Source organism: Girardinichthys multiradiatus, chromosome 22 (assembly GCF_021462225.1).
Source record: "Girardinichthys multiradiatus isolate DD_20200921_A chromosome 22, DD_fGirMul_XY1, whole genome shotgun sequence".
NCBI classification, from domain to species: domain Eukaryota; kingdom Metazoa; phylum Chordata; class Actinopteri; order Cyprinodontiformes; family Goodeidae; genus Girardinichthys; species Girardinichthys multiradiatus.
In genome coordinates this window covers 17,015,014-17,042,278 of record NC_061814.1, presented here as the reverse complement: position 1 = coordinate 17,042,278, position 27,265 = coordinate 17,015,014, and the positions used below count along the sequence as shown (strand labels likewise).

The window sequence follows — 27,265 nt, the reverse complement described above, 5'->3', positions numbered from 1 at the left end:
TGCGTTATGAGAGCTGTCTGAAAGGAGGATGGCATCTTTCCCGCTGTCCATGCTTAGACCTCGGATATGGGTCCTTCCACCCGGCCCGTAGCGGCCGACCATCGGAGGCAGACACAGGAATCCTTGTGAATCCACAGTAGGCTCCAGAGGGTCTGTGTCGTCGGGGTGGGAGTGGACATCGATGCCCGACGAGCTGTTGTCATTTGTCAGCTGCGGGCTGGGCACGATGTCTTCGTTCATCTGGAGTCCACGCTGCTCCTGCTCCAGATCCGGGCACTCCAGCATGTTGGATTCAGAACTGATCGTTTCTCTACATAAGTGAAACTCTTCGCTTTGCCTCATGAACTGCTGCTGCTGCTGTCTGGGTGTGGGATCATCCTCCGAGCCAGTCACCTCCTCTCCCTCCATCTGCTCCTGCTGCCACTCCTCCTCAGGGGAATCGAAGGTGATGACAGGAATCATGATGTGACATTCTCCAGCATCCTTCTGAGCCTTGCAAGACACAAACAGGGACATGTCACATGCAAAAAGCCCTTAATGTAACAAACCCCCTGGACACAAATCTGCACATTGTTTAAGAAAGGTTTATAACCTCATTTTTGACACAAAAAATCATTATTTTCTCACACAGATCCTCAAAGTGCATTAAAAACTTTGAATATTCTGGTTTTCTGGCTTCTGGTTTAATAAATTGTTTCAGTTATCCGGTCAGGACTCTGTGCAGGTCAGTCAAGTTTATCCACATCAAACTTTATCCACCTGCAGCCATGGAAGGTGGTAGGACCCAGTACTTTTGGCAAAATACTGTAGCTACAATACAATACAATACAAAGGTCCTTTATTGATCCCTGAGGGGAAATTAGAATTCCAGTACAACCCATCCAAACATACATCATGACACAAGACAAGGGGGGACGGGTCACCAAGGCTTTGCTGCCCACTCACGGGCGCTGCCCTTGCTAGATGAGAAAAGAGGCCACATTAGGTAAGTAGAGGGAAAAAATCCTATTTCACACTTTATCCTTAGCAGGATACAGTTTGAGATTGCAAAAAACCTCAGCACAAAGAAGCAACAGGTTTACAAAACAACATCATGCTGGGAACAGTGAAGGTGGTGTGAGGGGTGCATATGTCTATCTTGAGCATGTGTGTGTGTGTAAGTGAGTGTGTGCAAGTAAGTCCATGAAGCACTGTCCCAGAGACCATTGTCCTTGATGGTTCGTTGGAATGTTCATCAACTGGCCACAAAGTTCTGAGCAGGTCCACAGATGTCCTCAGAGAAGGGAGGGGGCAGTGGGAGCAGAGCGTCATGTTTACATAACTTCCAGAAGAAGTTGAGGATAGCCAGCCATCAAGGCCGTGCAGGGGAGCCAGATTCAGAAAAACAATAATTATTTGGGTTAGGCTGACTCTTAATTTTCCGTCAGCCTTGAGAGTCTCGCTGGTGCTTCTCAAAGGCGAATCCAAACAGCCAAATTCCTGGTCTTTCGCCAGATCCGAGCGAACAACTTTCTCCAAGATTTATCCCATTTAACCCCTGAATCCAGGAACCGCAACCTGCCTGCGATCCTGTGTAAGGATCACATCCAGTCTGCGATTCAGCTCACGTAACATCTCAGTCTGAGTGTTGATCGCTCTGAAGATCCCATCACACATGCCAGGCAGCCTTACAATGGCCAGAGCAGCTGCTGACATTCTCCGAATTTCTCGATATGCCAGGTAACCGCTGACTTCAAAAAGCATAAATTGTGATATCAAACATCCAATTATATACATATCTTCCACATCCTCGACTGACATTATCGACAAACACACAATCCTCCACTTCTGCCAGTAGTCCATTGTTTATCCAGAGAAAAATGTCCTGTCCAGACAAGTTGGGCTCTCCTTCCGCCTGTCTTCTCGTCGAGAACATTTTGATCAATTGCATTGACCAGCCGACCAAATCCATAACTCAGAATTTGGAAGATATACAAAAGACGCTCAAAAAAAAGAAGACAAGACACAGAGCTGAAGCAGGGCAGATATAGGAGGGGTGCGGGAGACAGAGAAAAGCGTCCTCCTCCACCGAGAGCCGGAAGAAAAGTGCTCAGAGCTCAGAGTGTTTTGAACATCAGTGTTCAAGCATTGTCACAGTTTCTCATATGTATTTTAGGTCTAGAATTTGACTAGACCATTCAAGCACATGGATCTAAACCATAACATTGAAGCTGTACGTTCAGGATCATTGTCTGTGCAGTGTTCAATTTTCAATATGAAGGACGTATACTAATTGTTTTGTCCCACATGGCTTGTGGGAAACTTAAAACAGTTTGTTGACTAGTGTTCTCTAACAAACCTTTTCTCACTTTATTTACTGATTATATGACATCTGAAGGCAATTCTTTTCACTTTTGAGATTTTTCTTTGTATTACATTTTAAGACCATGTATTGTTTCCCTTCCAGTTCACATTTGTGTGCTTCTTTGTCTTGGTCTATCGTATAAAAGCTAAATAAATGACACTGAGGTAATAATCTGATGAAATGTGTAAAAGATCAAGGGCGGTGAATACTTTGAAAGGGAATTTCTGGGCATTTCTGGGCAGCACAGAGACACACAGGACAAACAACCATGCACACACCTAAAGGCAATTTTGGACTGTGGTAGCAAACCAGAGTACCCGGAGAGAACCCACACATGCACAGGGAGAACATGCAAAACCCAATGCAGAAACCTTAGCAGAAATCATTGGCATCTGTCTGACCTGTGCATTCTCCAGCAGGCTCTGCTTGACACTCTCCTCTAGCTGAGCAGCCATTTGAGGGTCACAGCTCATGGTGATGATGATCTTCACTGTGTCACTGTCGTCTAGACGGGCTGACCCTAGACCTGGGCTGGAGTTGTCAACCAGTACCACTTCAATCTCATCAGAACAATAAGCTTCCTCCTCTTCTAGTGGAACCTGAATACAAAACAAGAGGGTGAATAAGATGGGTTTTTATCCACATCAAAACTCTTAAATATGGCAACATGCTGCTCTTTCTTCTGCAGTGGAGCCCACCTGTGCGGGAGACTCTGGAGTGTCTATGAACACGTCCAGGTCATCCTTTGGAGTCTCCAGTGAGTTGTTGTTGGCATCTGAGTTCTCTTTTGGGCCCTCGCTGCCCTCCTCGCTCTCATCTTCCCTTCCCTTTGAAGCGGGCAACCCTTCATCCACTGTCTCCCTATCTGCAGCCTCTTTATACTCACTCTCCTTCTCCTCTCTTGTGTCTTGCTTTAAGTCTTTCTCCAGGGACCTCTCCTCCTCCAACTGATCTCCACCTTTTCCCATCACAGATTTCTGAACGTCCCTTCCTTCTTCTACAGCAGCTCCAGTTTCAGTCACCTCGGCTTGTTCCTTTTCAGGTCGTGACGGGGACCTCTGCTGGGCCCGCAGTAGTGGGGCATCCTGTTCCGGATTGGGGCTAGAAAGGTCATCAGGGGAGAGTTCAGGGTTTGGCAGCGGCCCTCCCTCCATGTTGTGCTCCTCTGCAGCAGTCTCACCCTGTCCTGAAATGAAAGGAAAGCACACATTTAACAACATGCTCTTATCCTACAATTCCTAATGTAAAAATTTTTTATTAGAACGGCACAGATTAGGTATTTGGCTGATGCCTATTTTAGCCTCTCTAATTTCTCTTTAAAAGCCTTAAAAAATAACACAAATGTTTTTTGGTTTTTTTTTTGTTTGATTGTTTTTTTGCTTTCTGGATTAATCGAAGATTGAACTTTCTCAACAGGTTAAGCAAGTGATTTGACAAAAATGTCAAAAAGTTAGAGATGTCTCTTTTTGTCTCTGAAAATCCTGAAAATCTTCTTTCCTTTTCTAGGAAAGAAATTCTAGCTCAGTATTATTTTCAATTTTTGTCACATTTTCATTTTCTTCAATAAGATTATTTCTAAATAAAAAGCTGTGTTCAACTTAATATTTAAAGGGAAAAAACAATTCACTGTTATGTGTTAGACTTTTACTCATTCATTCATTTATTCATTCATATCACTAAATCAGTGTAACTATAAAATAGCCTTGGAAAGCCTTTCCCCCATTATTGATCATTAATTATTAATATTTGCAAAAGAGGCAGCATGAATGTGTGTGAGAGGGAGAGCAGTCTGTATTACACAGCTCTGCACTTTAACAGTTGCAGTAATATTTCAAAACAAGGACAAAATGGGTACAGAGTTCCACAGGTGGGTAGTAACTAGTAACATTTACTCAGTTACATTTACTTAGCTAACATTTTGAAAAATTCTGCTTCTAGGTGTATTTTTATTTAACATAATAAGCAGCACTTTCTGATTAATTGTGGGTTTAAGAACCAGTTTAAGAACAATTTGTTATGCTAAATTAAAAGTATAAGACCAGTAATTATCTTAGATATGACAATGTATAATTTATGTATGGATAAATATTATTTAAACTATTACAGTGAGTTTTTAATACTTAGTGGAATGTGCTAAAACTCAGGATGAGAACAGGGGTCATGTGACCTACATGTATTACACCGTAATTGGCAAAATGTTATGTTATTGGTTCCAAAACTTTATTACCTAGCTTTTAAAGAAAATGTTTTTTTTAATACATTTTATAAAAAAAATTGCATGTCAATATTTATTTGTATCCTACTTAATCAAAGGAAGAATCCTTATTGGCAGCACAGCAATCAAACTCTTGTTAACTGCACATTTGGTGTTTCTCTGGCCTAATTTGTAAACACCGCACTGATAGTGAAAATAATTGACTCTTCTTCACTCAGCACCAACTTTAAATCTGAAGAGTGTTGCTATCAGTGAGACCTGGAAGCACTTAGGTAGGGTGTGTTCACTGACCAAAAAAACACAATTTCTTTTTTAGATTCTGATCACCAGTCAGCTGACTGACTCTGGCTCTAACCTTTTTATTTCACTTCAGAATAACTATAGACAATCAATTCAATCTCACTGGGTCCCACTTTAATTTCAGTGGACAACTCATCATTACCACACCAAGCTGAAAATTTTCAGTAACAAAGCTTTTAGTGTAGACGTTCAAAAATCACAATACTTTATCCTGGGATATTATCAGTAAACACTTAAAACAGTGCTTATTCACCAAAATACTTAATCCGATGGTGTTTTTTCCCTTCTCTCATCCATGCACTGACGTTTTCTTTTTATTCTGGTTTTTGTAAAGAATCTTGAAGTAAAGCTATATTTACCAGGCACAGAAATCTTTCCACTTCCTTTTAAAGTAGCTCTGAAGGTAGATGAATGATATTCGTATCAGAAACAAAGGGTAACGTTTTCTACAAAAATGCAGCCATCTGATACAATGCGTCAGAGTGTTTATTTCCCTTCTTTTCAACCAGCTGACTGTACTCTGTCTAATTGCCAGTGCATTAGGTCATACATTTACTGGAAGCAGTCAGCTGGGCCTGTGAGCAGGCTAACTGGCTAGCTTTCTGTGTTTGTCTGAGGATAATTTACAACAGTGATGCGTTTGCACAAAAGGAAGTTGTGAAGCTGCATTGTCTAAGGAGCCGCCCAGTGCATTAGGGAAGAGGAACAAATGTGTTTTGAGCCTAGACTGGCTCTAAAAATACTCCCAGGTGATGAAAATGATGTGCTAAAACTTCAAAGTAATTTTTTTAAGAAATTAGTAGGGGAGCCACAATAGGTGGTATTTCTAACGTAAATGTACTCAACTTATTTTATTGATGTTGATCTGAGTGTTAAGAATTTTTAATTAGTTAATGACATACTGTGATGTACATGACAAATGTTGTATGACACAGAGACACAATTCCTATAGCCAATCTTCAAAATGGGAAAGACCAGAAAAAATGTCATTAAAGTAAGGCTGATGTGTGTTAATCTGAAGTCTGAAGATGGCTACAAGGAAACAAAGACGGATAAAACCTTCAGAAAAACTGGAACTGCTATGAACAAGTCTGGATAGCTGCTGCAGATCAGTGAAGCTCACTTTTAGATAACAGCAGCAATTATCTTTTACTGCGAAGCAGAAGAAAAATGATACATTTAGGATGCTATATAAATAAAATATCTGCGTGGCAATCATTTAAATGTGGCTTTTATTTCTTCTAATCAATCAACTGCAACCAAGAGATTCACAGCTCCGGTGGAGCAAACTGTTCAGAGGACAACAAATGGTAAATTCTCGCTGGGAAAATAAAACTTGACACATTTTCATCCTCTGATCTTGTAAACTGTAAAGCAATCAAGATCAAGACAAACTTTATTATCCTCAACATGCAATGTGTTTGGCAACAAATGCCAAAAAAAATTCACTTATAATGCATTCTTATCTAATCTATTTTGGAGGTCATACTGACATGTTTTAAGGCAAAACTTGTAAAATCAAAAGTTATATTAAAAGAAAAAAACAAGTTGATGGAACCCAGTCTGTTAACTCTCTAAATAACATGTTTTCTTAGAGTACTTACTGCACTGTTTTGCATCTCATGAGGTCAAGTCATCTCCTTTAAATATCTCTGATTTATTCTTGACACAATAGCCAACACACAGACATGATGGAAACTGGTCCTTTGATGAAGGCGGCCAGGCTGAAATATCAGCAGGTTTGATAGGTTATACCGGGATTGGTCATTCAAGTCTTTTTGGTTCCACGTTTTATTCACCTTTGGGTTTTCTGATGACATGTCATCACATGTTTGTAATTTTAGGGACCCCAAACACATTTGAGCTCTGGATTCAGGATAAAATAAATAAAAGATTAATTTCATTGCTTATTTGCGCATGGTCTCTGAAATATTACTCTCCAAACCAAAAATACGTTCAACAACCATCAAACTCAGGTGCTGTCTAGTAGTGGACTAATTCTTTTGTGATTGTAGATAATTTTATTTTTACAATAGCCTGATGCAGGGTTTGAAAGTTGTGGCTCACACTGTGAGTTTCAACATTAAAGGTGGCTGGATTTCTTGCTAAAACACTCTTCATATAGCCACAGACAAATTCATTGGCACCTACTGGTAAAAGCTGTGCAAAAATCGCTATATTCACAAAACGTTTTAGTACAGTAGCATAATCTTACATTAAAAAATTTATTAAATCCAACCTTTAATTTGAGTGGGGGGGGTTAATATAATTACTGATTATGCGAATTTTAGTACCTCCAACAATCCCTTTAACATAAAAGTCTGAAGCATTTTTTTATTTACAGTTAATCTGCATTTTTTTAACTAGAAAACCAGGGTTTTTTGTTACTTAAGGGTAGAAATACAATATGAGGCAAATTGGTTTTTGCTACTTCTCACAAGGCAGGATGGGGCATAATATTTTGCATCCCAAAGGGCAAAGTGAAGAGGATGTAAGTAAGGTAAAGAAAAGCTGCATATCTTTCTGTTAGACACTTGTAGCAAAGAGGGATATCTTAAGATAACCAAGTCTCTTTAAGAACCATTTGATGGTATGTAGATGCCAAGTGGTTGTTTGGGAGTGATACCAGAAAAAAAGCCTTTTCTGTCCTACCATCACAAATGTGGGGTTTTGGAAACTTTACTGGAACTTTAACCTAAACTGTTTGCTTTAATCAGATGAGACCAAGGTTGAGATTTTCAGAACAAAACTCTCCAGGTTTGTTCAGCGAGATCAGAAGTATGAATATGTGGAAAAGCACCTCACTCCCACTGTTATGGTGCAAGATCCATGATGCCATGAGAGCTGTTTCTCTTCCCAGACCCCTGGAAATCCTGTAAGAGTAGCAATGGGCACTTTTAAAAATACCAGGACATTTTAATCTGGTGGAGTCTACTTGTCAAAATGGCTCATCACTGGGTCTTTCAGCCAGATAATGATCCTAAACATAAAATCAAACCAACACCAGTAGGGTGAGCTGAAGAGAAGAGCTCATAAGAGAGAATCCAAGACTTTGGACTATCAAGAGTGAGTGTACAGAGAGGAATGCTCACAGATCACCCATCTGTCTGTTTACCCCAACCTTGTAAAATGTCAAATGACAAAACTAAGTGCTGAGAGGAATCTTTTATATTTGACCTAATGATTCCTTTATGTGTTACAGATGTGTGTGTTCAAACCTAAAGAAAGATGGCCATCACCTTCTGCAGATTTCCCCTCCTCTGACTTTGAGTAGTCCTGGAGAATAGGACATAAACAACTAATTAAAGTTCATCCTATGGCCATAAAACAGTTCGGTACAGTTTTATTTTCCTATGTAGTCCATCTTACCACCCCGATCAGGCCTGGGTCGGTTTCTGTCTGCTTCACCGTCACCTGGATCACCGGGCTGGGACGTTTGCGGGCCAGCGTTGTCATAGCAACGCTGTCAGGGAGCGTGCTGCTCCTTCTGCTTGGGGAAACAGGAAGAAGTGAGACAATGAGGACTCGGGTGGAAGTTCATAAAACGCTGCTTTACTTTTAGAGAAAACCATGTGCTTTATTTTCTGTCGCGGCCTCTAAAACAGATAAATCTTTACAGAGGCTGAAGCAGAAAAGCCATTTGCGTCTTAACTTGTTTTGTCTTATCTGAATTCATCAGAGTCATACAGAGAAGAACAAGTAATGGATTTCCTTTTATTAGGCCCTGAGAAGAGAGAGCACGTCTCAGCAGACAGGCTGACCGAAAATCACTAGAATGAGTTCGCACATTCGCCAAATCTGCTCTGAGATTCTTGAAGCGAAGCTGAGAGGATGTATTTCACTCTTAAACACTTGATCATGTCACAAATTTCATTTCAAACACGAACTGATAAAGTAAGACCTAAACATCTTGGAGAATGAGCTTTAAAGCCTGAATGTGTATTTTGTGCCAATATTTAAGTCGTGTCACAGGAGATTTAACCTTCTGCCCAATGACTGGCCAGGCTGACCTGTGCTCTGAGGCACAATGCCAATATAAAGGGTGGATTGCTAAATAGGAATCAGTATTTTTCTGCTACTTGTGACTGATCTTTCTGCTCATACCTGATGCTCGGTGGCTGGCAGGAGTCCGAGGCATTGCTCTTCTTCTCCTGGGCCTTGCTGAGGTCTGAGAGGCTGCTGCGGACCACCGCCTCACCCTCGTCAAACATCAGGTGCAGCCGGTAGTTGGCCAGCTTGATGAGGACAAAGAAGACAGTGATGGAGGTGCAGTAGATGCTCAGAGCCATGGTGGTAGGAGGCAGGGCCTGCAAGAAAATGTAAGGAGCTTTATTCAGACTTAAAGTCTATTAGGTCAGTGAAGCATAAAAGCTGAAATGATAACAATTGGTGAGACTATTTAAGTTTGTTTACTCTGTCTCATGGGATTTCGTGTTGTAGACCAGAAAGTAGTGGATGTGTTGTGTATTGGCGTTCAAACTCTTTTACTTTGATTAATAAAATCCAACAAACTGCCTTCAGAAGTCACATAATTGTGTGTGATTTCATCTCAATATAAATCCAGCTGTTCTGTGAAGTCTTCACAGGTTGAACATTAGTGAACAAACAGCATCATGAAGACCAAGAAACACAGCTGACCAGGATACATTTTTGGAGAGGATTTGGTTATAAAACGACATACTAAGATTGTAACATCTGACAGAGGGATGCTCAACCCATCATCTGACTATGGAAATAACTTGGTACAACTGCAAACCTACCAAGACAAGGCTAAACTGACTACCTGGGCAAGAAGAATGATCAGAGAAGCAGCGAAGAGGTCCATAGTTACTCTGGAGGAGCTGCAGAGATACATAGTTCAGGTGGGACAATCTGTTGACAGGGCAACTATTGGTTGTACACTCCATAAATCTGGCCTTTATGGAAGAGTGACAAGAACCAAGCAACTGGTGAAAGATAGAAGAGCTATACGATATATAAAATCGTAATCATTATCACAGTCTCCATATCTGCAGTTCTGCAATTATAAGAGCTTGCTTGGATGGAAGATTGGGTAGGGCATAATATTTCAGGTGCTAATTATACATAGAGTGAAATATTTCAAGTCTTCATTCCTTACAACTTTGATGACTTACAGATAATAAGTCCAAGTATCAATGACTCAGAAACTCTAAATATTATATAAGATCAATAAAAAAGGGATACTTTAAACAGGAATGTCTTCTGTAAGGTATGCACATTTCTATGCACCCAATACTTGGTTGAGGCTCTTTATCATGAATTACTGCATCAATGCGGAGTGGCATGGAGGTGTTCAGTCTGTGATTCTGCTGAGGTATAACCGAAGCCTAGGCTGCTTTATAGCTGCCTTCACGTCGTCTGCCTTGTTGGGTCTGGTGTCTCTCGTCTTCTTCTTGACAACAGTCCATAGATTTTCTATGGGGTTCAGGTCAGGCCAGTTTGCTTGCCAATCAGGAACAGGAACACCGTGGACATTGAACCAGCTTTGGTGCCTTTGGCAAAAATGGAAATCAACATCTTCATAAAACTTGTCATTAGAAGGAAGCATAAAGTGCTCTAAAATGTCCTGGTAGATGGCTGCACTAACTGTGGACTTCAAAAACCCAGTGGACAAATACCAGCAGGTGACATGGCCCCCCAAATCACTTCCTATGAAAGCTTCATACTGGACTTGCTATGTGGATTCAGTGCCTCCCCACTTTTGATTTCCAAATGAAATCAAAACTTTACTTTCATCTGAAGGTAGGACTTTGGACCATTGAGCAACGATCCAGTTTATTTTCTCCTTAGCCCAGGTAAGTTGCTTCTGACTCTGTCTCTGGTTCAGGATTGGCTTGACGCGAAGAATGAAACATTTGTAACCCATGTGTAGGGCTGTGCACTGTGGCTCTTGATGCCCTCACACCAGCTTGAGTCCACTCCTTGTGAAGCTCCTTGAAATTCTTGAATGGAATCCTCTTAAGGCTTCTGGTGCACCTTTTCCTACAATACTTTTTCCTTCCACACAACTTTCTATAAATATGCTTGAATACAGCACTCTGTGAACAACCAGCTTCCTTAGCAATTACCTTTTTTAGCAGGTACCTTTTGCAGCTTACCCTCCTTATGGAGGGTATCAATAAATGTTTTCTGGACATCTGTCAAGTCAGCAGTCTTCCCCATGATTGAGTAGACCACAATATGGCCATTTCATAACATTTATACATTAAAATTGCTTTAAAAAAATGTATCTTATGAAATATTCAAATTTTCTGAGACACTGACATTTTGGTTTTATTATCTGTAAGCTATAATCATCAAAATTACAAGAAATAAAGTCTTGAAATATTTGACTCTATGTGTAATGAATTTATATCACAGGAGTTCCACTTTTTGAAATGAGTAATAAAAAATATTGAACATTTTCACAATATCCACATTTTTTTAGATTTACCTAAGTGACCGAGATGCTAAAACTATAAAAGAAATTCACAAGAAGTCCTCCTTGTACTTTGCCACAAGCCACAGAATAAACATGGTGAAGAAAGTGCTCTGGTTAGATGAGACCAAACTGTTTTTTCCCTACATGCAAAAGGCTATATGTGGTGAAAACTACCAATGCACATCACACTGAACACACCACCCCCACGATGAAACATGATGGGGGCATGTTTAATACAATGGGGTGGAAGGGCTGGCTAGTTCTATGTTGGAATGGTTTACATCAAAGCATATTTTTATGTAAGAACGGCCCAGTCAAAGTCCTGACCTTCATCAAACAGAAAATCTGTGGCAGGACTTCACAATTACCGTTTGCAAATGCTCTCCATTCAATCTGAGTCTGTTTAAGCGATTTTGGTCTTGCAGCCATAATTAGAGCAATTTGGATCTGCAAAGCATTGACTGGGGACACCACACAGTAGCATGTCGGTTCTACTCTAATTTTTCACTACTTTAACATTTTTGTTTGAAATGTGACAACATGTGGACAACCTTTAATGGGTAGCACCACATCTCTATGGCGCTGTAAATATTCTTAATATATCGCAAAGAAAATGATCTAAAAAAAACTTGATATTTAAAAATGTTCTTGAATTGTCACCTTGTTTTCACAGAAGGATATCCCCACTAAGCAGTTTCAGAATCAGGCATGGCTTTTGTTTATGGGTGGATTTAGGGACTATGATCAGAGAAACCACTTAACTTTGAAATCAGCTGTATCTTATAAAAAATTGTAAAGGAGTAAAACTAGGAGAATGCCATTGGGGGAAGCCTTAACAATAAATTGCTTTACCCAAAGGATTTTAACTAACTGACGGAGCCTGCGTGGGTAGTCATCATGATGACTGTTTCTCCACCGCTGTCACATCCTGGAGCAGCCATGCGAGGCATGCAGGGAAAAACAGTGCGACATAGCCCTGTTTTTCGATGCTCGCATCTCTCGGTGCTGCAGCAAGATCAGGATGGTGTCACATACCTGCAGATCTGGTGGTTGTTTATCCAACGCATGAACACACTGTTACATACACACCTCGCAGCAACCTTCGCGGCCTTGAACATCATGATCCCCCTCATGAAAACTCACCAGATGCAGAGACAAGGGAAGCATCAGGAGAAATATCCACAGATATAGGTGGCACGAGTTGTTGAATTTGTTCTGGTCCGGGTCGTGGTACCAGCCCCCGGTCAGAGATGCCCAGACTCCCTGACGCAGGGTCTGCACAACCTGGGAGCCCATGTCCTCCTCCTCTCCGCTCAGGTTTGGATGGATGATGATGCTGCAAGGATGCAATGAAACGATCTCCTCTAACGTGTGCTACTGTCACTGCGCCTCCATGTTAGAGCGATGCAGCAGACCTCCGGAGCCTTCTGTCTCATCCTCGGTCCTCTTGTTTGTCTCTCCCCATCCCAGCCTGTGTTCACGCGCTGCTGGTGCTGTTTCCGAGAATCTCATCTTGACCTGTTTGCCTGTCCCCTTCCTCCCTCTGATCCGGTCCTACAAATGCCTAGCTGCACCGAGAGCCCCCTCCATTCTTCCCTCTCCTCCCCTCTGCCTTTTCTATTATGAATCCCACCTTCACAGCTCAGGATGTGAGCCTGTATGGCAGGACGTTGGAGTATATAATCAAACCACATTGCTGTCCACGTTACATCCCAACTCAATTAGTTTTCCTTATTGTCAAAATGGTTTCTTATTAGTTAGAACGGTACAAAACTCAAACGCTTCCATACATAAAAACAGTTTTTTTTATCACAGTATTTTGACATAACAACGTTTATCTAAACTAATAAAGCATTTCCATTTTCTCACAGGAAGATTGTGGTGGTGCATGGCCTCCTACCTTGATGTGTGAAATGATCATTGGCCATTGTGTAAATAACTGGCAAATGCAAACATGGCAATGGTTTAAAGGTTCATTAAATGGGTTTGTATAAAATGTTATGACAATTTTTAGACTAATGTTGTCGGGATCTGCTATTTTGGTTTCTGTGCTTGTTTACTTGTGACTGTTTTGTGTATTCTGTCCCTTTGGTTTATTTACTACGTTTCATTATTTCCTCTGTTTTCCTGTGTTCTCTTTTCTCCTTCTCTGTGCCCTACTAGTTCCTCCCCTAGGCCTTAGTTCCCCTTCAGTTATTACTTACTCAGTGTTTGTTTCCCTTTATATTTGTAGTTCTTCCCAGCCTTAATCCTAGTATAGTTCCCCGTGTTAGTCTCTATTGTTTCAGTTCCTTCTGACAGGTTAGCTTTTAGTTATTTGCTTGCCACTATACTTAGTTCCACTTATTGTTTACATTTTGGTTTGCATTTATTTTAAGTCATCACTTTCTCTGCTTCCCTCCCAGTTAATTCAGTCAGTATTTGTTTGGGTTTGTTTACTTTTTCAGTTAGGGTTTTCTTTATGGTTTCTTTGTTAGTTCTTATTTTCCAGGTTCTTATAGATTAAGCTGTTGCAGTTTTCTTAGATCGGTTTCCCTGAGTTTGTTATTTAGTCCCTTCTCCCATGGTTTAGTTTTGTAATCAGTTCACCTGTTCCTCAGCCTCCCTGCATACGTGGTCCACACCTGTCTCTAATTCCTGCTGATTGCCTTGCCGCTCATTCCTTTGTTCCACATTGACTTCCCTCAGTTTAAAAGCTCAGTGTTTCTCATTACTGGTCGCTGGTTCCTCCTGTTCACGACGCCCCTGGTTGAGTTCTGCTGGTGCTATGGTTTTCCTCAGAAAACTCTTGTAAGTGTTGGCCTTGACTCATGTATGTTTTTGGGAAAACTATTTATATAAAGCTTTTTGAAACCTTTTTGATTAAAGAAGAAGCCTTCTCTCATCGTGCTGCTGCCCAGTGCTTGTCTGCATTTTGGTCTGCTACAGCCACAGAACGTGACAAATGTGGCTTTGAAGAACATCCATTTTAGTTTTGGCCTCTCTTGGGCTGTATCAGTTAGATTCAGCCTCTGCTGCAGTTAATCTAGATTAATACTAAATGAAGATACAAAAGAAATACTTAACAGGAGGTTGATTAAAACATTGTAACAAAACCTCACTTCAAAAATCTTAAACTTTCTCTTTAACTTAGGTCATTTTTCACATCATAATCCTTAGCAAACCTTATCAATACAATTGGTTAATAGCTATTTAACTGTTAAAGTTAGACTTCTCATAATTAGTAATTACTCCAAAATTACAATAAAGAAAGGATCCTTTCTTTAATATAGATCAAGATAATCACATCAGCAACTACTTCAAGCTGAAAGTGTTCAACAAACAGTGCTGTGATCACAACAGGCTTTTCTACACCTGCATGTAGAAACTGATACAGAAAGTTGTGCTACATGCTGTAGTTGTTCTACATTTAAAAAAACATGTTTCCTCTACATAGCACATCACTGTTTTGAGAGAAAACAGTCTGCTTTCTCCAGATAGCAAAAGGAAATCACCATGCTTGTCTTCACTCATTCCCAAAATGTATATATTTTGCTGAATTGTTCGGACACGAGCCTGGACAGGGAGACTAACCAGTTGTGTGGATTTTGTAGGTCCAGCAGAGAAATAAACCAACCCCTAAACCCATTCTGTCAGTTCCTGTCAGACCAGTGTACAGATATGCATAGCTGAAATGCATTTAGCATTTAAATGCATTTAGCATTTAGCTTAGGTGAGCATGGATTTAATTGATATGCATAGCTGAAATGCATTTGGCATTTAAATGCATTTAGCATTTAACATTTAGCTTAGGTGAGCATGGATTTAATTGAATCTGCACAACCCATGTTAGGGGGAAAATGATTGAGTATACAGGTCCTTCTCAAAAAATTAGCATATTGTGATAAAGTTCATTATTTTCCATAATGTCATGATGAAAATTTAACATTCATATATTTTAGATTCATTGCACACTAACTGAAATATTTCAGGTCTTTTATTGTCTTAATACGGATGATTTTGGCATACAGCTCATGAAAACCCAAAATTCCTATCTCACAAAATTAGCATATTATTAAAAGGGTCTCTAAACGAGCTATGAACCTAATCATCTGAATCAACGAGTTAACTCTAAACACCTGCAAAAGAGTCCTGAGGCCTTTAAAACTCCCAGCCTGGTTCATCACTCAAAACCCCAATCATGGGTAAGACTGCCGACCTGACTGCTGTCCAGAAGGCCACTATTGACACCCTCAAGCAAGAGGGTAAGACACAGAAAGAAATTTCTGAATGAATAGGCTGTTCCCAGAGTGCTGTATCAAGGCACCTCAGTGGGAAGTCTGTGGGAAGGAAAAAGTGTGGCAGAAAACGCTGCACAACGAGAAGAGGTGACCGGACCCTGAGGAAGATTGTGGAGAAGGGCCGATTCCAGACCTTGGGGGACCTGCGGAACCAGTGGACTGAGTCTGGAGTAGAAACATCCAGAGCCACCGTGCACAGGCGTGTGCAGGAAATGGGCTACAGGTGCCGCATTCCCCAGACATGGGCTACAGAGAAGCAGCACTGGACTGTTGCTCAGTGGTCCAAAGTACTTTTTTCGGATGAAAGCAAATTCTGCATGTCATTCGGAAATCAAGGTGCCAGAGTCTGGAGGAAGACTGGGGAGAAGGAAATGCCAAAATGCCAGAAGTCCAGTATCAAGTACCAACAGTCAGTGATGGTCTGGGGTGCCGTGTCAGCTGCTGGTGTTGGTCCACTGTGTTTTATCAAGGGCAGGGTCAATGCAGCTAGCTATCAGGAGATTTTGGAGCACTTCATGCTTCCATCTGCTGAAAAGCTTTATGGAGATGAAGATTTCATTTTTCAGCACGACCTGGCACCTGCTCACAGTGCCAAAACCACTGGTAAATGGTTTACTGACCATGGTATCACTGTGCTCAATTGGCCTGCCAACTCTCCTGACCGGAACCCCATAGAGAATCTGTGGGATATTGTGAAGAGAACGTTGAGAGACTCAAGACCCAACACTCTGGATGAGCTAAAGGCCGCTATCGAAGCATCCTGGGCCTCCATAAGACCTCAGCAGTGCCACAGGCTGATTGCCTCCATGCCACGCCGCATTGAAGCAGTCATTTCTGCAAAAGGATTCCCGACCAAGTATTGAGTGCATAACTGTACATGATTATTTGAAGGTTGACGTTTTTTGTATTAAAAACACTTTGTTTTTATTTGTCGGATGAAATATGCTAATTTTGTGAGATAGGAATTTTGGGTTTTCATGAGCTGTATGCCACAATCATCCGTATTAAGACAATAAAAGACCTGAAATATTTCAGTTAGTGTGCAATGAATCTAAAATATATGAATGTTAAATTTTCATCATTACATTATAGAAAATAATGAACTTTATCACAATATGCTAATTTTTTGAGAAGGACCTGTAGATGTTTTGAAAAATGTTCTTTGCTATTATATGCTAAACGGGCTTGCTTCAATCTCACACTCAAGCGATTTTAAGGGGAAAATCAGGCGTGCAATCAAGTCCAATAGTGCATACCATAACAAGCATGCATGCTTGTTATGAAGTAGTTACGCTTATAGTGCTGAAATGTAATATATTCTAATAAATGTAGAATGTATGTGATTAAATATGGGCTGTAGTTTGAAGCCGTGGTTGTATCTCATTATTATCAATGCGTCTGTGTATCTGTCGGGGGGAGGATAAGGGCTTTTATGGTTCACTATTCCAATAATTTCCATGAAAGCGCGCTGTCCACAGACATTCCTGCAGTGGCTGCTCCTTCCTCCACTCCAACTGCTGCCCTTGTCACGTGTCACGCAGTCCACCAATCAGCTTCCACCGCAGCCAGCAGGGAGAGCAGCAGGCAGGCAGCAGCGTCCTCAGATCCAACCAGCTAGTGCTGCGACCGACTCCGTTAAGCGACCGCAGCGGCGGCGGTGGGAGGGATTGTTTTGGTTAAAGTTTAGGGATTGTTGGTTTGTTTCTGTCCGCGTATCGATGAGTCAAAGTTTCAAGTGTTTTTTTTTTTTTTTTTTGTTCGCTTTCCATTTTGTCACCGGTTTGTTCGCTCTATTCGGAGAAGAGGCTCTGGATAAAGCGGTCCTAAGGTGGAACAACTTTTCCCAAACCAACCAACAAGCAGACCTATGCTAAGCTAACCCGCTAGCCAGAAGTCTGGAATGCAGTCGGGGTTTGTGTTTACAGTCCACAAACCCGCAAGCAAACTTAACATTTCGCGATTCGACTGCTACGAGCTCTTTACCTGCGAGTTTGTACTGAACACCGGCCCCGGGGAGGGTGTATGTTTCTTCTCGGATCGGAAGGTGCAGGTGCACCTCTTGCGGCACCTGCGGAAACTTTGTAACTTTGCTCCATCGGTAAACGGCTAACTTTAGTTTGCTCGCATGACATTATGTTATCACGTTGTGACTTCTTTTCCTTATTTATAAATCATTGGATCAATTAATAAATAATTGTTAGCGTTTAATCACTCTAAACCATCAGCCCATGAAGCGGTGGTGTTTGCTAAGCCGTATTTCGGCTAATCCTAGCGAGCAGCCTCGCTAGGTTGCTCGTTGACCCTCATACTTTCACCAGAGTGGCGACGTGGATACAAGCTTGTAGACACTGTCTCCCCCACAGTTTGACTTTCCTGGGTGCTGCGGAGGGGGTCCCCCCTTTTTCCTTCGGATAGGCTCGCAAATGTGACAGTATGGGTATTTTAAAAAGTTACATTTTACCATTTTAAAGTTTTTTTTTGTTTTGTTTTTTTGTTCAATAAGCTCTGCACCCTATGGTGCCGCTACAGCCACCGAGAAATGGATGTCTCGCAGGCCGCTTTCCCAAACGGTGAAGGGCGGCCGGGCGGTGGCGGCGGGACCGGGGAGCATGCCTGGACGGAGTCCCCGAGTGTCCGGTCGTGGGCTCACTCTGCCCCGCTGTGTCTCACTCGGTCCCTTTGGACCGCCGCGTACGACTACGAGGCGAGCGGCGAGGACGAGCTCAGCCTCAGGCGGGGAGACGTGGTGGAGGTCCTGTCCAAGGACGCTGCCATCTCCGGGGACGAGGGGTGGTGGACGGGCAAGATCAACCACCGGGTCGGGATTTTCCCTTCCAATTACGTCACGTACCAGCCTGCTATTTACCGTCTTCCCGCAAACAGCGGGTCAGCGGGGGTGTCAGAACAAGTGCCCAGCTCGCCCACCCAGATTCCTTTTAGTGAACTGGTGCTGGAGGAAATCATAGGCGTGGGTGGGTTTGGCAAAGTCTACCGGGGAACATGGAAAGATCAGGAGGTTGCGGTGAAAGCGGCTCGGCAAGATCCAGATGAGGACATAACGGCCACCGCTGCCAGCGTCAAACAGGAGGCCAAACTGTTTTCCATGCTGCAGCATCCCAACACCATCAAGCTGGAAGGGGTGTGCTTGGAGGAGCCCAACCTGTGCCTGGTGATGGAGTATGCCCGAGGCGGGACGCTGAACCGGGCGCTGACTGGAAGGCGCATCCCGCCACACATCCTGGTCAACTGGGCCGTCCAGATTGCACGAGGGATGCACTATCTGCACGAGGAGGCCGTAGTACCCATCATCCATCGTGACTTAAAGTCTAGTAACAGTAAGCAAAGATGTGTGTGTGAGAGCTGCAGACAAAAAAAGTTAAGGATCCTCAGGGAAACACTGAACAAACATGCATGGTCATTTATTCTTGTTGTCTTCTACTGTTTACAAGGCAAAATTATTCATACCCTTTGAATTTTTAAACATTTGTCAAGTTTCAACGCAAACTTTAACTGGACCTTGCAGATTAGAATTTTATTTAAAAGGTCAAAACACAGTAGCGCCTAACTGAAGTGGGAAGAAAAGCTTCCCTGGCTTCCAAATGTGTATAGATACATAAAAATCTGAATTATTTGGGAGTATTTTTATTCACCCCCCTTTACTCCAATCCCCCTAAATAAAACCCAGAACATCCAATTCCTTTCAGAAGGCACCTATTAATAAATAGCATCTGCTTGTGTTTAAGGCTCCAGATCAATTTTTGCACCTATTTTGTACCTATGCATTCCTCTTCAACCCTTTTTACTTAGCAACAAACCATTTTGTACCAACGTACTTTAGACAATGGCCTATCTGTTTTAATTTAATCATAGTTAAATATAGTCAGGAACCATGAAGGTAAAGGGTCATAAACATTGTGAAATCTCAGCATTCACGTGAATTACAGAGAACAAGGGTTTTATAAAGTATTGACTCAGTGGGTTTAAATGGATATGCACACAACACTTTCTAGTCTTTTATTTGTAACAGAAAAATTAAATAAAGCATTCTTTCTTTCCACTAAATAGTGAGATACTTGTTGATCTGTAATATAGACATCCAATAAAATACATTGAATAGTTTATGATTGGAACTTGACAGTATGTATAGGTACTTTTGCAAGGCATTGTAACTGATTAAATTGGGCATTGGGAAATGTTTGTTTTCAAACTTCCCAAGCTCACTGCTCATTAGGCCAGAATTCCCAGCACTGTTATTCCAGCATTAAATGAAGCTGCTGCAACCCCATAATCCACATGTTTACCAGAGCACTTGCACAGCCCAGGCCTTTTACCTTGCACGGGTTCAATGCAATGCAATGAAGTGGTGGGGGGAAGCCATCGAGAGGATGTGAAATTAGGTGAAGAGTTTGCCCAGCTGGGCCACTTTCCCTGCTCTTAGACCCCTAATGCTTTAAAACACACAGATACACTTAACCCAGCCCCCTCTCCACCTAAAGCTGAAAAGTTGTTAAAACAAAGTCTGATTTATCAAGCACATAACCAGACACATGCGCTTAACAGCCACAGACAGTAAAAGATACAAAAGGAATTAGTATGTGTATAATACCGGAATAATTATTCAAGGGAACAAAGCCAGTGATTTACCAAGCAGAAACAGGCTTGATACTGTGAGACCTTCCCTACTAGAACAGGCTCATGTAGCTGATTTTGGTTCACAGAGCAGCAGGCCTACTGTTCCAGTTCTGGTAATTGACAAGAGGCCAGCAAACTTTAGTTTCCCAGGACTGAATAATGAATGGAAAGGACTGGAAGTGAAAAAAGGTTTGAGTCACATACCCAGAGACACAGGCCGCTCACTTCAGCTCAGGTGTGTTTATGTGCGTAATGTGACTCCAAACACTTTTTCTCCCTTTTGTGAACGGAGACTCCCATCAGCCTGGGGCCACGTGGGGAGCAACTCTGGCATACCGATGTCCGTTTATCTCCAGCTGTGAAAGTCAGTGTGTGAATGTCGGCACAAAACCTGTGAAATGTACACATACCAGACTATCCATGTGCTCTGGGTTAGGACTCTTACTGGATTTGAAAGGTATCATGTTGCACTAATGTGGAGGATCTTATGACTGAGGTTATTTGTGCAGTCCTCTATAGTGCGACTAACAAAAAAAAAATCCACTAGACAATTTTAGATTTATTAGAAGTGCATAATATCCAGTATGTTAAAGCTTAAACGTAGGAATAAAATGGCTTCTTTATTAAATATCACAATTGTTTTCTATTTATTTCTATAATTTAAAAACCCAACTAAACTCAATGAAAGCACATCTCCTTTACTACATTTCAAGAAAGTATGAATCTTAACACATTTTTCTTTTTTTTGGATTGCACAAATGAAATGCGTACAATATAGTTATTAAATTTTCAAAGCAAACAGCTGCGTCCAGTTTAATATTTGGGAGGAAAAACCTCTGTTTTGCTGGTATGTGCTAGATATTTAAATTATTCATTTGCTTAAAGTCTTAAACAGGAGCCTTAAAAATCCTTTCTGGCGCGATCGGCCATTAATTGTTGATAAAAGGCGACTGTGTGGGAGAGGCAGATGAGACGGTGTTACACGGTTCTGGAGTCAGTACAGGATTTCACTAGCATTAGCAAAACAAGGACAAAATAACGACGTTGACAGTTTCAGTTGTCTTTAGCGTCTTAGTATTAGTGATAAGCGGGAGTTCGGATTATTGAGCATGTTTCCCTGCAGGGTTTGGAGATCCGTACCCAAAAGGTGAGATTCCCAGAAAGTTGCCCAATCCAGTATGTTTCATAGAAGATGGAACTGGATTGAAACAGATCAACTTTGTTTTAATACATTCAGCTGCTGACTCTCACTGGTATAGCAGCCTGAATAAACAGCCTTATTTTCCTATGGAAGCACGTGGAAAACGGCTAACTTTCAGTCCTCTTCACTCGTTAACATCTTCCACACCGATGAGTGGTGTGGCTATTCCTGCCTGGTAGCAGTATGGTGTAATCACTGATGGCTGATTTGTTTTTGTGTAGGACCAGCCAGCTGATGTCTTACTTCTCTAGTGTTCAGAGTCGTCTCAGGATATTTTTTTATCTTTGCGTCACCTTGATGAAAGGCCATCGCTGTTAAAGAGGCCAACTCCAGAAGTTGTATTCGTTTAGATTATTATTCTGGCTTCAAATCTGAACCAGATGGAGCAAAAGGATTTAACTGTTTTGTTGACTGTTGCAGCTAATCGGATGTTTGGCTAACATACACAAACACAAGTCACCATGTTTGTCCTGCCACCTCTCTGTGAACCAGTGACAACCTGAGCTTGAACAGAGAGAGCGTAATATGGGTATCATCGAAGATTTTTAACAATATGCTTTCTGCTGAATTCTATGAGTAAAACAACATGGCATGTAAGGAAACTGAACCCTGTCTTGCCTGTTGAAGATTGTTTCAGGGTCAGAAGTCTGGAGATGTGTGGTCAATATTGAGTGCTATCTAAATAAGAACTGGGAACGAAGCTGTGTGTGTGTTTGGTCAGAAGCAGGACAGTTGGCTCACAAAATACTCTTTCTGACACACAAACACTCAGATGGCTCCCCGCAGAGTGTTGAGTTGTTTTCCCAGTAGAAAAAAAAAAAAAAAAGAAGATAGAATGATGCAGCTTAGAGAAGTAGTTGCATCTGCTACTGTGGGGCTTGTCTGTTTGTTTTGGCTTTAAATAACTAAAAAGATAATAGAAAAGAGATTATTCTCCACTAGGGGTTGGTGGAATCTAATCACTGCGATAAGCGTTGTTCAAATCGTGTTGCTCTGTCTTTTCCTTGCATTATAAACCTGGGTATGGACAGGTGTGTGTGTGTGTGTTACAGATGTCGAAGAACAGAGCTTAAGAAAAACGTACTTTTCTTGTGTTTTAACAGCCCTCGGTGCACACACCCTCCACGCAGACAAACATGCAGTTATTTGATCAATGATTAGCCCGTAAAGTAATATGTTGGAAGTCAGCAAGATTTGTCCAATCTCTTTTGTGTTTTTCAACCTAATCTGTAAAATCCCAGCCTGCAGGGAGGAATGTTGCTAATGAGGGATAAAAGCTTAACATACGTTTACACAATGGACTGGTCAAGCAGCGGTTGCTAGGCTACTGTGGCCAAAAGAATGGTTAGGACTCAGAGGGTCTCAAAGCCCTCGTTTTGTTTTGTTCTGTTCATATTTAATCTCCCAGAGAGGAGCGCTACTCTTTTATTGCCCCAAACTGAGGGGGTCTCCCTTCTTACTTCATTTCTGTCCTTGTTTTGTTCTGCCCCGACTCGCTGCTTAATATCTTTCATGACTAGTTCGGGCAAAGATTTTGGTTTCTTGTTTGGTAATAATATTTTAATAGCAATATCTTAAAGCTATCAAACCCAATAAAGAACGTCTTATGCAGGCAGGGATTATTTGGCTACATGTGCACACCCCTTAAATACTGTAATAGACATTTCTAAGTATCCTGAATGCATGCAGATGACAAGGAAATGGCGGCTTGTACAACTGCAGATAGTACATAGTATCAAAGTTCGAACTACTCAAGAATCTGTTGTTTTTAGTAGATTTTTTAACTGAGTCTTGATGATATATGTTGAATCCTGTCTATCTGCTCCACAGCTTTGTTGTGCGTTCTTTAATTTAGGGTGTGCAGACTCGACGGAGCGGCATGCGGGGCAATCAACACACTGAAACTTGGTTCTGAGCCAGCACACACAACCTATAATAACTTTGTTGTCTCGCATCTTGGTCTGAATGAGTGTATGCCGGGAATGCGTGTTTGAATGCCACTGAAACTGACAGGAGTTCCGCTTGGAGCGCCTGCATCTGCATACACCCGTCAGTCGGAAGCTATTGTCAAGCTTTATCGTGCTGTCCCGGCGCTGCTCTTCCTCTCCCCGTTTCCCTCAGAACGCACCGACCTCTCTGTAGGACCGTGAACACACCATAAATACTAAAGCTTGGGAACGGTTTCAAATCTTTTGTTGATATGCCCATGGGTGCAGTAGAGAGAGCTTTGGTTCAGAATTGTTACACCACTGATGGCCCCCGTTTTTTGGTCCTGGAACCAGTAACCAGGATGTTTTCGTAAATTACAAGTGCATGTTCTCTCCTTTTTTTTATTGTAGGAAAAGCAAATGTTGAGGTCAAATTAAGCTCAGACACAGGGGAAAACTGTTTCCAACCTATCATTTTTTTCTAGTGTTTTATTTATTTGTAAAAACTTAATCTGAATGGGGTAAGATTGACTTGTCTTGATTTGACTTTAACTGTCTTTGTTTTGCTTTGAAAAATAACAGAAGTTCCTGTAACAACTCTTAAGTTTTTGGCACCTGCCTGCTTTGCTTCTGTGGGAACTAAAAAACAAAATAACTTCTGTTTTTACATAAAAAAAAATTAATCAGCCACCAAACTATCTCCCTGAACAATATAATTTCTATCATTTTTCTTATTCTTTGTTTAATTGAGCCAAACAAAATATTCAAACTCAAATAGGTACTGCAAGGCTACTTTCTCTGGCTTCCCACAATTACCCCTGGTGACACACAGACAGTTAGTGCCTGTCTTTTCTCTGATGAGAGAATGGGCAGAGGGGAGAGAGGAGGAGTTGAGATGCTTTCACTGTGTTTTTTATGACCTCTCCCTGACTGCCCCTATTGTTGCAGGACTGGGTGAAAAGGAAAAGGGCCCACAGCTGAGAAGAGCTGCCTTCCACATCAACCAATCCTCCACATTCCTGTCTGTGGCTTATGAGCACAATGATGGATGCTTTATGTAGCAAAAGCACCGGCTGCACACCTTAAACATTTGATGTGTTTAAATTAGCCAAGCCGTCGGGTAATGCCAGCTTTTACAGGCATAAACCAGGAGAGGAAGACACTGGACAAAGAGAAAATGGCCCAGAGAGATGTGACCACGATAGATGGATTTAGCCGACTGTTAGCCCTGATCCGGTTCCCATCAGCCGGAATGCCTGGGGGCTTTCTCATTACAGGACAGGCTCAATGTGGGCCGAACAGACACTGAATTACTTTTTCAGCTGGGACGGTTGAGGAAAATGACACGTTTGTGTTTTAATTTATTTTTTTTGAAGCTGCCTGAAATATATCTTTAAAATATGGTTTTCTTTTGGAAGACATTGGTAAATGAAAAGGTTTGGATCTTGAAGACCAGTTTCCCGTATTTTGAGAAGAATATTTTTTTAAAGGGAGTTGTGATGTGTCATGTACCGACCACGGAATATTTACAAGCAGTTGGTTCCAGCAACACGTAAAGAAGTTTCAAAAATGTAAAATACATTTTTCTTAGCTTCTGCTGAAACACTTTTTGTTAGGTATGTTCTTGTGTGAAATACCATGGATACACAAGGTACACATTGAGGAAGCTTGAAGGCAGGGTACCGTTTGCCAGTCTATCACAGGTCAACACAGAGACACACAGGACTAACGACCATGCAGCCACACACTCACTCCTAATGGCAATTTAGACAGACTAATTAACCTAACATGCACATGCAAACTCCATGCAGGAAGACCCCAGGGCGGGATTTGAACCCAGAACCATCTTGCTACTAGGCAACAAGGCTAACTACTCCACAGGGCAGCCCCACATTGCAGACAGATATCTGATTTTCAATGGAAAGAAGCTTGAGACCTGATTTGCTTCCAGCAAAACAGATTCTGATCTTTCCACAGTTTTTCTTCTCAGCAGAGTGAGCGAAAGTAGACAGAAAAAGCATCAGCAATGTAAAGTGATGTTTTTAGAAGCTACCAGCAGGGGTGTGTCATATGACAGCGTTGGATCTTGAACGATGAGAAAATGTTGATGAGCGTCCAAAGCAGAGAGATCGTGAGATCATCTATGATGTGCATTCTATGTATGACAATTCTATGTTGCCGCTCACACACGTTTGTTTTGATTTAATGTCGCAAGGATAAAATGGTCATTAGTTTTAATAACTACCACAGTTGTAGTGTAGTATTATTATCTTCAGTTGAAAGTAAAATGGAGGGCATTTTGAAGACTTTGTGCCGAGGGAAGCTACAGGTGGAGACCCCTCCTCCAGCTGCTGCTAGCTTCTTAGCGGCTAATGGAGAATTAGTAAACATTGAGTTGGATGGTCTGGTTTGTCTGTTTAACTGGTGAACAGCAAGTCAGATTTGAGTGCTGTCGTTGTATACTAGAGTCTGATTTTACTCAGTAGAGCAGCCAAAACAACAACATGGTGGTCTATGCCTCTATAGTGTCAATGCCGCAAACCTTCACAGTAAGAGCCTTTGCCAGGTGCTTCAAATAGCATCGAGCTACTTAAAACCGCTTACAGTTTCCTCTCTGCTAATAAAAACATACGTGTGTTCAGGCAGCAAGCTGTGATTTATTCCTGACGGATACATTTAATACAGAAGACATCCTGAGTTGGAGAGGGATGTAATAAAATGAGGAAAAACATTTAAACTCCTACTGCTGCCAATAATAATGATAACATTGATGCAGCTGGAGGTAAACTGGTAACTGATGAATTTTCACACAACTTTTACATTTTTCCTCTTGTTAGATATGTATAAGGTAGCAAGAATGACCGTTACCCGAGGGTTTTTTTAATTTGACATTAAAACAAATTGTTTTGATTTACACAAAATGTTTGGAAATGCAGTGTTCTTCATGTCTTAAGAATGAACATATTTATTAAATGTCTGGGCTTGAAACGAATCAGAATCAGCTTTATTGCCAAGTTTGTACATACAAACAAGGAATTTGACTCCGGTACACTTTGCTCTTTTGTTTTGTTTTTGCATTACAGAATATACAAATTTACAATGTACAACGTACAATATACACATATCTAACAAAAAAGGTGCATTTTCAACATCTGTATGCTGTTGTTCTGTACTCTATTAAATGTTCATCAGAGAAACAGCCTGGGGGAAGAAACTGTCTTTGTGGCGGCTGGTTTTAGTAAACAGTGCTCTGTGGCGACGGCCTGAAGGTAAAACTCTAAACAGTTTATGTGCAGGGTGTGTGGGGTCTGCAGAGATTTTGGCAGCTCTTTTCTTGACCCTAGACCTGTATAAGTCCTGGATGGAGGGAAGGTCAGCCCTGATTATTCTCTCTGCAGTCCTGATTATTCGTTGCAGTCTGGACCTGTCCTGTTTTGTGAATGAGCCAAACCACACTGAGATGGATGAAGACAGGACAGACTGAATGATGGCAGTGGTGAAGATGACCAGCAGCTCCTGTGGAAAGTTGAACTTCTTGAGTTGCCTCAGGAAGTACAGTCTCTGCTGGGCCTTCTTCTGAACATTGTCTATGTGTGAAGACCATCTCAGGTCCTCAGAGATGGTGGTTCCTAAGAACCTGAAGTGGTCCACAGCCGATACAGTGTTGTTGAGGATGGTGAGGGGGGTGTATGGGGTGGTGTTCTCCGAAAGTCCACCACCATTTCCACAGTCTTGAGTGGGTTGAGTTCCAGGTAGTTCTGACAACACCAGTGTACCAGCCGATCCACCTGCTGTCTGTATGCAGACTCATCACCGTCCTGGATCAGTCCAATGACAGTGGTGTCGTCTGCAAACTTCAGGAGTTTCACGGACGAGTCCGATGAGGTGCAATCATTTGTGTACAGGGAGAAGAGGAGTGGGGA

General features: G+C 41.6%; 2 protein-coding genes across 3 annotated transcripts in view; one reads left to right on the top strand and one right to left on the bottom strand.

Moving 5' to 3' along the window:
* The window catches only part of pcnx2 (pecanex 2), a 53,292-nt gene extending 40,404 nt beyond the window's left edge, over positions 1–12,888 (bottom strand). The window contains exons 1-7 of the mRNA XM_047351715.1: positions 12,445–12,888; positions 8,964–9,166; positions 8,229–8,346; positions 8,078–8,135; positions 3,043–3,530; positions 2,746–2,943; positions 1–492 (exon numbers count right to left, since the gene is read on the bottom strand). Coding sequence (XP_047207671.1) covers positions 1–492; positions 2,746–2,943; positions 3,043–3,530; positions 8,078–8,135; positions 8,229–8,346; positions 8,964–9,166; positions 12,445–12,597 — 1,710 coding nt within the window. The 5' untranslated portion in view covers positions 12,598–12,888. The remainder of the gene's footprint in view (positions 493–2,745; positions 2,944–3,042; positions 3,531–8,077; positions 8,136–8,228; positions 8,347–8,963; positions 9,167–12,444) is intronic.
* Positions 12,889–17,193: 4,305 nt separating this feature from the next.
* The window catches only part of map3k21 (mitogen-activated protein kinase kinase kinase 21), a 35,642-nt gene continuing 25,570 nt past the window's right edge, over positions 17,194–27,265 (top strand). The window contains exon 1 of one of the 2 annotated variants that reach the window (XM_047351856.1): positions 17,194–18,916. In XM_047351856.1, the coding sequence (XP_047207812.1) occupies positions 18,121–18,916 (796 nt within the window). In that variant the 5' untranslated portion in view covers positions 17,194–18,120. The remainder of the gene's footprint in view (positions 18,917–27,265) is intronic. The other variant, XM_047351855.1, reaches the window with a different exon arrangement.